The sequence below is a fragment of the Engystomops pustulosus genome, chromosome 10, assembly GCF_040894005.1.
Source record: "Engystomops pustulosus chromosome 10, aEngPut4.maternal, whole genome shotgun sequence".
Classification (NCBI taxonomy): domain Eukaryota; kingdom Metazoa; phylum Chordata; class Amphibia; order Anura; family Leptodactylidae; genus Engystomops; species Engystomops pustulosus.
Genome location: NC_092420.1, coordinates 10,514,019 through 10,527,914, shown reverse-complemented (window position 1 = coordinate 10,527,914; position 13,896 = coordinate 10,514,019). Strand labels below are relative to the sequence as shown.

The 13,896-nt window shown below is 44.5% G+C and overlaps 1 protein-coding gene and 3 non-coding genes across 4 annotated transcripts in view; all 4 read left to right on the top strand.

Annotated features, from left to right (window-relative positions):
* QARS1 (glutaminyl-tRNA synthetase 1) overlaps positions 1 to 11,310 on the top strand; it is a 36,724-nt gene extending 25,414 nt beyond the window's left edge. Inside the window, exons 9-24 of the mRNA XM_072126821.1 lie at positions 34 to 119; positions 377 to 463; positions 662 to 761; positions 3,053 to 3,131; positions 3,333 to 3,441; positions 3,617 to 3,747; positions 4,739 to 4,831; positions 5,132 to 5,269; positions 5,347 to 5,434; positions 7,620 to 7,763; positions 7,839 to 7,943; positions 8,099 to 8,191; positions 8,296 to 8,423; positions 9,538 to 9,604; positions 10,328 to 10,453; positions 11,080 to 11,310. Of these exons, the coding sequence (XP_071982922.1) occupies positions 34 to 119; positions 377 to 463; positions 662 to 761; positions 3,053 to 3,131; positions 3,333 to 3,441; positions 3,617 to 3,747; positions 4,739 to 4,831; positions 5,132 to 5,269; positions 5,347 to 5,434; positions 7,620 to 7,763; positions 7,839 to 7,943; positions 8,099 to 8,191; positions 8,296 to 8,423; positions 9,538 to 9,604; positions 10,328 to 10,453; positions 11,080 to 11,130 (1,625 nt within the window). The 3' untranslated portion in view covers positions 11,131 to 11,310. The remainder of the gene's footprint in view (positions 1 to 33; positions 120 to 376; positions 464 to 661; positions 762 to 3,052; positions 3,132 to 3,332; positions 3,442 to 3,616; positions 3,748 to 4,738; positions 4,832 to 5,131; positions 5,270 to 5,346; positions 5,435 to 7,619; positions 7,764 to 7,838; positions 7,944 to 8,098; positions 8,192 to 8,295; positions 8,424 to 9,537; positions 9,605 to 10,327; positions 10,454 to 11,079) is intronic.
* Positions 4,175 to 4,301, top strand: LOC140105315 (small nucleolar RNA SNORA14). Its single transcript, XR_011850552.1, has one exon. It is a non-coding gene; the product is annotated as a small nucleolar RNA SNORA14 (small nucleolar RNA).
* LOC140105316 (small nucleolar RNA SNORA14) lies at positions 8,489 to 8,620 on the top strand. The gene has a single exon (XR_011850553.1). It is a non-coding gene; the product is annotated as a small nucleolar RNA SNORA14 (small nucleolar RNA).
* On the top strand, positions 10,486 to 10,620 carry LOC140105317 (small nucleolar RNA SNORA14). The gene has a single exon (XR_011850554.1). It is a non-coding gene; the product is annotated as a small nucleolar RNA SNORA14 (small nucleolar RNA).
* Positions 11,311 to 13,896: the final 2,586 nt, after the last annotated feature.

The window sequence follows — 13,896 nt, the reverse complement described above, 5'->3', positions numbered from 1 at the left end:
TGTGTATTTTTTTTTTTCTGACCCCCTTCTTAGGTGAAAATTACAAGACTGAAGGCTACATTGTAACCCCAAAGACTATGGAGCTTCTGGAAAAACACCTGGAGATCACTGGGGGGCAGGTGAAGAACCAACACACAGGGTATTATGCACCAGGAATGCCCATAGAGGAGTGGGAAGAAAAACTCCTCCCCCTATTCCTAGTCCTTGGTGGGGAAACCCCTTTAATGCTGCAGTAAAGGACAAGATTTGTAGCTCTGATGTGGAACATGGCGACGTCTGACTATCCTCTCCCTTATTTAGAAGAGTAAATCAAATATTCATGGACCAAAAGTAATTCTTCACCCCACATCCTGATCTGTTTTTTGATCTTTCGTAGGTGAGAACCAGGTTTCCTCCCGAACCCAACGGCATTCTGCACATCGGTCACGCCAAGGCCATCAATTTTAACTTTGGATACGCAAAGGTGAGCGCATGATCCCGGAGATGTGATATCGGGCACTTGTTAGTAATGTACTAATTGCATATATAGGTTGGGCAGCAGTGTTCCCCATACAATTCTCCTGTACCTGCTAGATGCCAGCTGTGGCCCAGCGATCAGAGCGAGCACAAGGCTGGGTTACATTGCGCATATTTATTACTAATAAAAGTTCTCTGCTCAAAGGCAAATGGTGGCATCTGTTTTCTTCGCTACGATGACACCAATCCAGAAAAAGAGGAAGAGAAGTATTTCACAGCCATCAAGGACATGGTGGAGTGGCTAGGTATGTAGATGTTGGTTATGGATGCAGCTTCTAAATCTGCCACATGGTGGCGCCGCTTCCCATACTCCTGAGTTACAGATCTGCCTAATGCAGTGATGGCGAACCTTTTTAGAGACCAAGTGCCCAAAATGCAAACCATACCTACTTGCCAACACGGCAATTGTAGCATTAAATTATTGAAATGTTTTTGCTCTGTGCTATACCACAGCTTTCAATGGTCCTGAGGACGCAGTGTATAGGGGGTGTAGTTACAGAGCGGTCAGAGTGCCCATGCTGACCACTGCTGGCTATGATAGAAAGGTGTCAGGACACACAGGACATGGCAGCTCCCTGTGTATGGGGGGTGTAGTCACAGAGGGGTCAGAGCGCCCATGCTGACCCCTGACCACTGCTGGCTATGATAGAAAGGTGTCAGGACACACAGGACATGGCAGCTCGCTGTGTATGGGGGGTGTAGTCACAGAGGGGTCAGAGCGCCCATGCTTTCCCCTGACCACTGCTGGCTATGATAGAAAGGTGTCAGGACACACAGGACATGGCAGCTCGCTGTGTATGGGGGATGTAGTCACAGAGGGGTCAGAGCACCCATGCTGACCCCTGACCACTGCTGGCTATGATAGAAAGGTGTCAGGACACACAGGACATGGCAGCTCGCTGTGTATGGGGGGGGTAGTCACAGAGGGGTCAGAGCGCCCATGCTGACCCCTGACCACTGCTGGCTATGATAGAAAGGTGTCAGGACACACAGGACATGGCAGCTCGCTGTGTATGGGGGGTGTAGTCACAGAGCGGTGAGAGCGCCCATGCTGACCCCTGACCACTGCTGGCTATGATAGAAAGGTGTCAGGACACACAGGACATGGCAGCTCGCTGTGTATGGGGGATGTAGTCACAGAGGGGTCAGAGCACCCATGCTGACCCCTGACCACTGCTGGCTATGATAGAAAGGTGTCAGGACACACAGGACATGGCAGCTCGCTGTGTATGGGGGGGGTAGTCACAGAGGGGTCAGAGCGCCCATGCTGACCCCTGACCACTGCTGGCTATGATAGAAAGGTGTCAGGACACACAGGACATGGCAGCTCGCTGTGTATGGGGCTGTAGTCACAGAGGGGTCAGAGCGCCCATGCTGACCCCTGACCACTGCTGGCTATGATAGAAAGGTGTCAGGACACACAGGACATGGCAGCTCGCTGTGTATGGGGGATGTAGTCACAGAGGGGTCAGAGCACCCATGCTGACCCCTGACCACTGCTGGCTATGATAGAAAGGTGTCAGGACACACAGGACATGGCAGCTCGCTGTGTATGGGGGGTGTAGTCACAGAGGGGTCAGAGCGCCCATGCTTTCCCCTGACCACTGCTGGCTATGATAGAAAGGTGTCAGGACACACAGGACATGGCAGCTCGCTGTGTATGGGGGATGTAGTCACAGAGGGGTCAGAGCACCCATGCTGACCCCTGACCACTGCTGGCTATGATAGAAAGGTGTCAGGACACACAGGACATGGCAGCTCGCTGTGTATGGGGGGGGTAGTCACAGAGGGGTCAGAGCGCCCATGCTGACCCCTGACCACTGCTGGCTATGATAGAAAGGTGTCAGGACACACAGGACATGGCAGCTCGCTGTGTATGGGGGGGGGTAGTCACAGAGGGGTCAGAGCGCCCATGCTGACCCCTGACCACTGCTGGCTATGATAGAAAGGTGTCAGGACACACAGGACATGGCAGCTCGCTGTGTATGGGGGGTGTAGTCACAGAGCGGTCAGAGCGCCCATGCTGACCCCTGACCACTGCTGGCTATGATAGAAAGGTGTCAGGACACATAGGACATGGCAGCTCCCTGTGTATGGGGGTGTAGTCACAGAGGGGTCAGAGCGATCATGCTGACCCCTGACCACTGCTGGCTATGATAGAAAGGTGTCAGGACACAGGACATGGCAGCTCGCTGTGTATGGGGGGTGTAGTCACAGAGGGGTCAGAGCGCCCATGCTGACCCCTGACCACTGCTGGCTATGATAAAGGTGTACTGGAGCAATGGAGGGAGCTGCCATGTGGATGGACGGGCGTCTGTGCATTACTTACCAGGATGCATCAGATGGAGCTTGTGTGATGCTGTTTTGTGTCATTTCTACTAGATGCACAGAATCACAAGTGACATAAAGATGCACATGAGATGAGTGATTTCAGTGAGGTCACGTCTGGTGCCTTCCATATAACGATATCCATCTGGATAACTCCCTGGAGGGCTCAGAATTGCCGGGTTTGTTCATCTTTTACTTCCTCTTCCAGGATATAAGCCCTACGCGGTGACGCACGCCTCCGATAACTTTGAGCAGCTGTACGAGTGGGCAGTGGAGCTCATTAAAAGGTGAAACCTCCTCTTCTCTAGTAAGAATACAGATGGCGGGGGCCTATTCATCTCCAGCGGCCATTTCTGACATAGTCAGGCTGGTCTAGTGCCCTGCACTGGCGGTAGTGAAAAAAGATCTGGGTAATGAAGTTTGTGACGTGCAGCTGTACTGTAAACACTGGGTGACCCTGCCTTAAAGGTGCATGTCTTATTCCCTAGAGGCCACGCCTACGTCTGCCACCAAAAAGTGGAGGAGATTAAAGGGCACAATCCACCCCCTTCACCATGGAGAGATCGGCCAGCTGAGGAATCGCTGCTGCTCTTTGAGGTATGTTGGTCCTGTGAGAATTCATGGGTGACAATTGGAGGGGGGTCCTCTCTGTCATCTCCCCAGGGAGGGGGGTCCCCTCTGTTATGTCCCCATTGTCAAAGAAGTTGAGTCATGCTAGATATGTGATCGTTACATCATTGTAACCGCTGCAACCGATATTTTGTGATCCCAGGGAATGAAAAAGGGAAAATTTGCTGAAGGAGAAGTCACACTCCGGATGAAGTTGGTCATGGAAGACGGGAAGATGGATCCAGTTGCATATCGGATAAAGTACACCCCTCACCACCGCACTGGAGACAAATGGTAACCATAACGTTCCACTCTCTTTGCTCTCCATAATAAATACTAATCTAATGCACATGTCCAGTTTCCATATTGGACTACTGGACAGTTCTGTCAAGACCGGTCATTTATCTCATGTTTATGGAAGTCTCCATCCTCTCTCCAAGCAGTAGACGTTTGTGATAGGGAAGGATTTGGTTGTATAGTGTTGACATGCTCAGTCTTTTTTGGAAGGAGCACACCTGACCATGGCATGTACTGGAATAACCGCACACATGTTATGAGATATTGGAACTGGGTTGCAATACCAGGTACTACAGTCTTAGAAAGAAAGCTGCCATGTTTTCCTCTTCAGGACATCCCCTTTAAGCTGCATTGTACCTCATGCAAATGTCTGCCTCAGCACATCCATTACCCAAGATGTATATGGAGAGGAGCTGAATGGGGTCTGCATCTCTAAAACCCCCTGCGGTCTCGTATAGACTGCAGGACAAGAAGAGATGCTACAGAAAAGAGATTTTTCAAAATGCAGAGACTTTTCCATGTTTCTGTTTTATTTCACCTCTCGCACATATCTGTTTTGTTACTAGTCTCCTGTCTATGAGCTTATCAGATGGACATTGATAGAGAGTGATAAGTAAGGCTCCAAAAAAACGCCACCATGCACATTGCTATACGCCGCATAGTGGTTGTGTTTGGTATTGCAGCTCTCTCCTATTAATGAGCTGAAATTGGGCCACATGACTGACTGGACACGACATCACAGGTCCTTTAATCTATCATTGATGACTTGGAGGAAAGGTTATCAATGTGGGGTTGTCCAAGACTTTATGCCAGGCACCCTGATGTACGCTGTATAGTGGCTATGCTTGGTATTGGCATTTGGACCTGCCCAGATCTTACATTCTCCCATCCCAAACTGTTAATTCTGGGCTGTGTCCTCCAAAAGAGACCACCTGCTTTCCCATGATCCTGTTTAACCCTTTGTAATCTCTGGCTTCTCTGTTTGCAGGTGCATCTATCCCACGTACGACTATACTCATTGCCTCTGTGACTCCATAGAACATATTACACATTCTCTCTGCACCAAAGAGTTCCAGGCCAGGTAAGGATTTGGGGGTGTCCTGTATAATGTATCCCAGACACTGAGCATCTGCATCACTAAACAATACCCCGGCTGTGTCTTATCTATGGATACCTGGGCAAGAAGTGATGCCAGAGGATTAAGTAAGGGATCCAAGTGGTAGTGACTGTGTGTTCCTGTCATATTTCACCCCTGACGCTGCAATGTGCTCTGCCAGTGTTGGTTACATGAATAGTCAGTGACTGTAGTGGGACAATGTGGGGTCAGCCTTTTGCTCGGCTGTCTTTTTGGTTTGTATGACCAGGTTTTCTGTATCCCCAGGCGCTCGTCATACTTCTGGTTGTGTAACGCGCTGGATGTGTACTGCCCTGTGCAGTGGGAATATGGTCGCCTGAACCTGCACTATACAGTAGTGTCCAAGAGGAAGATTATTAAACTGGTGGAAACGGGAGCCGTCAGGTCAGCGACAGGAACCATTGTAACTCAGATTATAGACTTTACTCCTGTCTCTTCTATAAACTCTACTCTTATTCCAGGGACTGGGATGATCCTCGTCTCTTCACACTGACAGCTCTGAGGAGGAGAGGATTCCCACCCGAAGCAATAAACAACTTCTGTGCAAGGGTAAGGACTAACACTTTACAATAATAAGCTGTACTTTAGTTAAAGCACTATTCTAGTACAGCAGTCCCCGGGTTTCATACAAGATCGGTTCTTTAGGTTTGTTAAATTGAATTTGTATGTGAGTCGGAGCTGTAATTTTATCATTGTAACTCCAGACATAAGAACCAGGATTAACAATGAAGCTTAATTGTAGACACCTTTTGATAACTGTTATAGTTTTATTGTAGTCTAAGGCTTAAGTATGGTAATTGCCAACATCCAGAGGTACGTTTGTAACTAAGGGTCGTCTGTAAGTCGGGTGTTAAGTCGGGGACCTCCTGTATTTATATTCTTGTACATAGGGGGCAGTATTATAGTAGTTATATTCCTGTACATAGGGGGCAGTATTATACTAGTTATATTCTTGTACATAGGGGGCAGTATTATAGTAGTTATATTCTTGTACATAGGGGGCAGTATTATAGTAGTTATATTCCTATACATAGGGGGCAGTATTATAGTAGTTATATTCTTGTACATAGGGGGCAGTAGTATTATAGTTATATTCTTGTACATAGGGGGCAGTATTATAGTAGTTATATTCCTGTACATAGGGGGCAGTATTATAGTAGTTATATTCTTGTACATAGGGGGCAGTATTATAGTAGTTATATTCTTGTACATAGGGGGCAGTATTATAGTAGTTATATTCCTATACATAGGGGGCAGTATTATAGTAGTTATATTCTTGTACATAGGGGGCAGTATTATAGTAGTTATATTCTTGTACATAGGGGGCAGTAGTATTATAGTTATATTCTTGTACATAGGGGGCAGTATTATAGTAGTTATATTCTTGTACATAGGGGGCAGTATTATAGTAGTTATATTCTTGGACACAGGGGGCAGTATTATAGTAATATTCTTGGACACAGGGGGCAGTATTATAGTAGTTATATTCTTGTACATAGGGGGCAGTATTATAGTAGTTATATTCTTGTACATAGGGGGCAGTATTATAGTAGTTATATTCTTGTACATAGGGGGCAGTATTATAGTAGTTATATTCCTGTACATAGGGGGCAGTATTATAGTAGTTATATTCCTGTACATAGGGGGCAGTATTATAGTAGTTATATTCCTGTACATAGGGGGCAGTATTATAGTAGTTATATTCTTGTACATAGGGGACAGTATTATAGTAGTTATATTCCTGTACATAGGGGGCAGTATTATAGTAGTTATATTCCTGTACATAGGGGGCAGTATTATAGTAGTTATATTCCTGTACATAGGGGGCAGTATTATAGTAGTTATATTCTTGTACATAGGGGACAGTATTATAGTAGTTATATTCCTGTACATAGGGGGCAGTATTATAGTAGTTATATTCCTGTACATAGGGGGCAGTATTATAGTAGTTATATCCTGTACATAGGGGCAGTATTATAGTAGTTATATTCTTGTACATAGGGGGAAGTATTATAGTAGTTATATTCTTGTACATAGGGGGAAGTATTATAGTAGTTATATCCTTGTACATAGGGGGCAGTATTATAGTAGTTATATTCCTGTACATAGGGGGCAGTATTATAGTAGTTATATTCTTGTACATAGGGGGCAGTATTCTAGTAGTTATATTCTTGTACATAGGGGGCAGTATTATAGTAGTTATATTCTAGCACATAGGGGGCAGTATTATAGTAGTTATATTCCTGTACATAGGGGGCAGTATTATAGTAGTTATATTCTTGTACATAGGGGGCAGTATTATAGTAGTTATATTCTTGTACATAGGGGGCAGTATTATAGTAGTTATATTCCTGTACATAGGGGGCAGTATTATAGTAGTTATATTCCTGTACATAGGGGGCAGTATTATAGTAGTTATATTCCTGTACATAGGGGGCAGTATTATAGTAGTTATATTCTTGTACATAGGGGGCAGTATTATAGTAGTTATATTCTTGTACATAGGGGGCAGTATTATAGTAGTTATATTCTTGTACACAGGGGGCAGTATTATAGTAGTTATATTCCTGTACACAGGGGGCAGTATTATAGTAGTTATATTCCTGTACATAGGGGGCAGTATTATAGTAGTTATAGTCTTGGACACAGGGGGCAGTATTATAGCACTTAATGTAGGTTATTCCTGTAAAGCAGCACTGCATTTTCTGGATGTTTGTTCTCCTTCTGTATTCAGGTTGGGGTAACAGTTGCACAGACAACAATGGAGCCTCACCTGCTGGAAGCCTGTGTCCGTGAGGTCCTGAATGATACAGCCCCCCGAATTATGGCTGTGCTGGAACCCCTGAAAATTACAATCACCAACTTCCCGGGAGATCAGGTAAGTGATCTGCACCTCTTGATCTTGTCAGTTCATAGTTTGTCGTCATGTGGTGACTCTAATGTCTCCTGAAAGGCGATTGACGTCAAAGTACCAAACTTTCCAGCAGATGAGTCTAAAGGCTTCCACACTGTTCCCTTCTCCTCCACGGTCTACATCGAGCAGACGGACTTCAGAGAGGTAAGTGATTTGTGCCTGGTGTTTAGGTTAGTGATTCTAGAATTCAGTGTTATGGCTGACATCACATTGTGGCTTATGATCTGGAAGTCCACAGATATGTGTACCCCAGGATGACCAGTAGCCATAAATGAAGCTTAGTGTGTTACCTTCCATAGGTGATAGAGAAGGGGTACAAGCGCCTGACCCCAGAGCAGCCGGTCGGCCTTAGACACGCCGGATACATCATCTCTGTACAGAACATCATAAAGGTAAGTGTTTTTCCCTATTTTCAGCCCTGTAATATTGGTGTTATGATCTGAGTTTAAAAAAAAAAAAAAATAATAATAATTTTTCTCCCCCCTCTACTTTACAGGATGGTAACGGTAAAGTGGTGGAGCTGGAGGTGACCTGCACAAAATCAGACGCGGCCCAGAAACCCAAAGCCTTCATCCACTGGGTGTCCAACCCTCTCATGTGTGAAGTGCGTCTCTATGACCGACTGTAAGTAGCCACCAACCTTCTCATAAGAGGCAGAGGTGGATTAAAAGTTCACTCGTTCTTTTGTAATGCATTACTAAAACCCCCCGGCACAGTGGTGGTACGTGCCGGGACAAGAAGTGATGCTAGAACATAGACCAGTGAGATTTCCAAAGTGGGGGGATACTGTGTCTCCCCGCTATTTCACCTCTCACACAGATTTTTTTTCGATCTGGTTACATGGCTACTCCTGTAGAGGTGAATATTTTGCACTACTTCATTCACACACCGTAATCTAGGAACCAAATTCTCGATCGGTGGCTGAGCCCTGGGGATTAACTGCTTATACCTTACCCTGCAGGCGGGGTATCTAAGGGTGATGCCCCAAACTTGAATGGTAAAATCAGGTGTGGGGGGGGGGGAGGAGTCTAATAATGCTTCAGATTTATTAGATAAGTGTATACAAAAACAATTACTTTGTACCAAATTTGTACATTTTAAGTCAAGCCCCCTTAATCAGCAGGTTCATGATAGTTTCTTTTTATAATAATTTTGAAGTAAATCTGCCATCAAAATCCATCCTGATAAACCAGGAACATTACTCATAGATCCAGGCACCGTGCACTGGTAATCTCCTGATTTACTATCCTTGGCTTCCTTCTGAAAATCAACTTATAAAATTATGCTAAGGAGCCAGGAGGGCTGTTTAATTATGCAGGAGCACTCACAACTTCCACTCTGTGAGCTTACATCAGGCAGAGGGAGGAGGGAAGTGCTCCTGCACAGTTTAACATCCTGTGAAGCTACAGGTATGGACTCCCTCCCCTCCAACATCCATTTGGGCTCAATGGCATAATTTTAAAAGATGATTTCAGAAGGAAGGAGGCCATGGATAACAACTAGAAGATTATTACCACAGTCTCGGTGCCAGGGTCTATGAGTAATTTCCCTGGTTTATCATGATTTCCTTTTTATTGTTAGACACCAAATATTTGAATAGTAAAGAAAGATCCCAGGAGTAAGAATATTAGTAAATCTGCCCTAAACAATATCCAAAAATGTCAGTGTAGATCAGCGGATGCTCTGCAATGGCCACAGAATCCTTATCTATTGATGTAATAATCTTCTGGTGTTACAGATTCCTGCACAAGAGTCCTGAGGATCCGTCTGAAGTTCCTGGTGGATTCCTAAGCGATATAAACCCTGTAAGTCCCTGGAGATCTAACAAAAACTAAAATCCACTTGTTATTTTATAATACAGAACAGCCTATAATAGTGCAGCATCATCATTAGAACAGGGGCCGATACCTGTAGATTGTAAAGGTTATGGGAACATTTGTAACCATTCCATCATATGCTCCATCATATCCATGGCCTATCCAAAGGGACAGGTTATTATGAGACCTGCAGACAGACCAAACACTCTTGAAATTAGAGTCAAAACATCTTTCCAAAATTGCCCGAGCCTCTGGCACTCCCACATCATGTGCATTAGGTGTGCTCTGTCTCTTCCGCATCTCGTCGTCCCCACGAAGACCCTATTGTTTAGGTTTTTTTTTTTTTTAATTGGTTTATAGTTAAAGCCAATAACGTTTAGTAAGGTTTAGTATCCCTTAGTGTCCCTTGAGTGGCTTGTGTACATACTGTAAGTAACTTAATGCACACAGAGACTGGGTCCAAGTATCGTGATGCAAGGTGCTGATGTCCAGCGATTTGTTGCGGCTCCCTGCATCATATATATCTGTCTCTGGAACAGTGTAGACCACAACCACCGGACAGTTTGGATTCCGTGGACTGAGCAGGTTGTGTGCCCTTTAGCCCTAAGTTAGTGTCTCCATACTAACTGGACAAGGGTCTCCACATATTTACGCCTCTGCACATATACCATCTTACCATATTGATAACCCTCCCCCCTCTTCTCTTTACAGAACTCCCTGACAGTCATCCCTGATGCCTTAGTGGATCAGTCTGTTAAGAACTGCAAAGCACTTGATAAGTTCCAGTTTGAAAGACTGGGATATTTCTCGGTGGATCCAGACACCACTGGAGACAAGGTCAGTCGGCTTGTTCACACTACAGAGCCTCCATGCATTACTAAAACCCCCCGGCACAGTGGTGGTACGTGCCGGGACAAGAAGTGATGCTAGAACATAAACCAGTGAGATTTCCAAAGTGGGGGGGATACGGTGTCTCCCCGCTATTTCACCTCTCACACAGAATTGTCTATAAAAAGCTACACGTTGCAGCTACTTCACGACCCTATAGCCTTTTTCTCCTCCTACCCTCACATCTTCGTCGTGCAGCTCCTCATAGCTGCACACCCTCGTCCGAGAAGCTGGCGTTTTGCGCAGCCACTGCCCTAAAAAAAAAGGGACTAATGGGGCGTGGAGTAGCCGCATGTCGCAGCTACTCCACGCTCCAGTAGCCGCTTTTGAAAATTTACATTTTGGGGGATTTTTTTAAAAAATAGCACAGATGTGAGGATTAGCTCTATAAAAAGGCTATCCTCAAGTCCCGTACATGCACCTACCACCTGTTCTACTTTTTTTATAGGTAGAATTGTGGACGTAGGTTCCCTTTTTACGGGTCAAGTCATACAAATGGGTCCAAATATCTGCCGACTGTCATTAATCGTATGTCTGATCCACCATAACGCATTTTGCTATCTACTCTCTTGCAGATTGTATTTAACAGGACAGTGACGCTGAAGGAAGATCCGGGGAAGGTGTGAAGCATCTGCATGTGTAACCAGTCCTGCCACTATGAGACCAGATACACAGAACAACCGCTTGCCTTAAATGGGAGGAGAGGAGGCTTTATCCAAAGTCCACTTTGGTTTTTTTTTTTTATTACTATTTGCAATTGGAAAAGTAATAAACTAGCACTTATTTAATAAAGTCTCTTATCTGTATGCTTCAGTGTGTTGCTATTCACTCTTCTACCTGCAGGAGGAGCCACACAACCACTATTGCACAGATGTGTATTTATATTGCAGATATTGTGATCTCCTCATATGGTTAGATAATTCCTTTATTTACATAGCGCACACAGATTCCACAGCGCTGCACAAGGCTTGTGTCTCCTCATCACAGACTTTGGGACTACAAATCTGTAGAAATGCTCAGTCTGTACTGTAGTCTGAGCAAATAATCCCTGTCTATATGATGTCTGCACATGAATGGCTGGTCTCTTACTTGTATGATCAGTGTTTTAAGGAATATTCCTACTGATGCAACTGACAGTGTATCCATACAATTATACAAGATGGTGATAGTCTAAGTCCTATGACAGAGACCACCACGTATAAAATGTTCGATTCACTGGCCGTATGCAGCTTGAGAAGTGGGGTCTGTGTACAAGCAATGCTTGTAGAAATAATCACACCAGGGTGTCTAGACCAACCAGGGTCCCTCTATACCAGACCTACAGCTGTACATATAGGATATGTATAGTACAATTATTAAAATAAGATGGGACTTTATAGCAGTGTATTTTCCCTTTGGGGGAAGAATAATCTCCTTCTGGGGAGGAATAAAGTTTTGTCTTGTAGCCATTCAGGAGCTCCCGGTCTCATAACTCATTGACCATAGGGGATTTGTGGCTGGCACACGTTGTCTAACGCCCAAATAAACTTGATAAAGTGCGATAATCAAAATTCCATGAAAAAAACAGCAAAACGTCAAAGATGCAATCTGAACGAGATTGAAACCTGAACTGCTCTACCATCAATGGGCCATTAATAGGAGCCATAAAGCCTGAATGAGACCAGGAAATGAATGCCTCACTTACAATAATACAAATATACCTAATAATAGAAGTTTTTGATCTGTAAATGTGACCCTCAAACTTGTGAGTCTTGTAAATGCAAAGATGTGCCAAACAAAGTAACATTAATGATTGCCAATGTGATGTACTGTACTACAATTGCTATGGTAATAGGTAAGAGTTTCTGGGCCAAGTATAAGGGCTTGGTGATATCAGCCCAAGCTGCTGTAGTCTAAACATTCTGGTGCAGTTTGGTAGGCAGAGAATCCTTGCATCATATTTGTGAATGATGCAAGGTTCCCCCGTCCTGTACATTGTTCCATGTGTTGGCCCAATGCTTGGTCGGTTTCCGCAGACAGATTACATTTGTGTGCAGCCGACCTTACTGTGTGGTTTATATGTAAGCGGTGACTATATTTTACCTTATTAAACTACTCACCTCAGCCCCCCCTCCCCCGCCCAGGTAGAGGAACATCGGACCTTTTATGTGAACTTTCACCAGTTTACCTACAAATTTTATCTTTCAAAGTCATGTGAAAATGAGATGAGTAGATGTTGCTTGAGAGGAGTCTAATTTAGTCTGCTGGGTTAGTGTCACTTCAAACGCGCCCCTATCTTCTGTTCTATAGCACCTAGAAACCTGCTGCTGGTGTCATTAAAGGGGTGTTCCATTTCAGAAAATGATTTGTATAAAGTTATACAATTTTCCAATATACTTTCTTGTGGTTATATTTGTGGTTTTTTTTTTTTTAACTCTCTGCTTGTTGTCATTCTATAGGAAGCTTCATCAGTGGATAAAAATCTGACCATGGTCAGTATCGGAGAGTAATCAGAGCTGTGGGATGTAATGAACCGTGCACCTGTGTGACCATGGTCAGATCTCTATACACTGCTAGTAAGCAATGACGCTTCCTATAAAATTTGTATAATTTCTCATTGTACAAACCATAATAAACAATTCTATATGTGGAATAGAAAAGAGTTGGCACTCGCTATCAAATTCTTAAAACGTCTTATTCTTTATTTCACATCGTTAAAATGTAGGCATGTTAACAGGTAGAGGTATGACCACAGGAGACCAAAAAGAGTGAGGGACGAGTCATTTTTACGCTCTTAGCGCTCAATCTTGCCTGTTTTGCCTGGCAGAACGTACAGGAAGTGCACCTTTATTTTTTTTCCCAATTCTTTTGCTATTTTTGCACAATATTTGCCAAAAAGAGAATACCCCTTTTAAGGACAAGTTCTTTCAGATCTGGAGGTTCTGTGTTCTAAAGAACAAGAAGATCCAGGCAGATGTAGTCACACTTTCTAAAAACTCAAACATTTGATAAACGTGTGCGTTTTCAATGCATTCAAAAATGCCATGTGTGTCACCGGCCTAAGGCCGCGGTTACACGTACCGCTAGGCGTCCGTCATAACGCGATGCTAGCGCACAGGGGGAGGACCTCGGCCCGAACGCACATGCGTTTCCAGAGAAACACATGTGATCGGCTTAACAATCGCATGCGTCTCCCTGGAAACGCATGTGCGTTCGGGCCGAGGACCTCCCCCTGTGCGCTAGCGGTACGTGTGACCGTGGCCTAACAGGTATGTACCTCTTCTGGCAGGATCTGATCTTTTATCTTATGCCTTTTGGTTTTTATGAAAAAAAAGCCTTTCGAAAAATTAACCTGGGGATCTGGGCTAACAAACACGGTGCCTGGATCTCCACAGGCCAATTTACAATTTTTT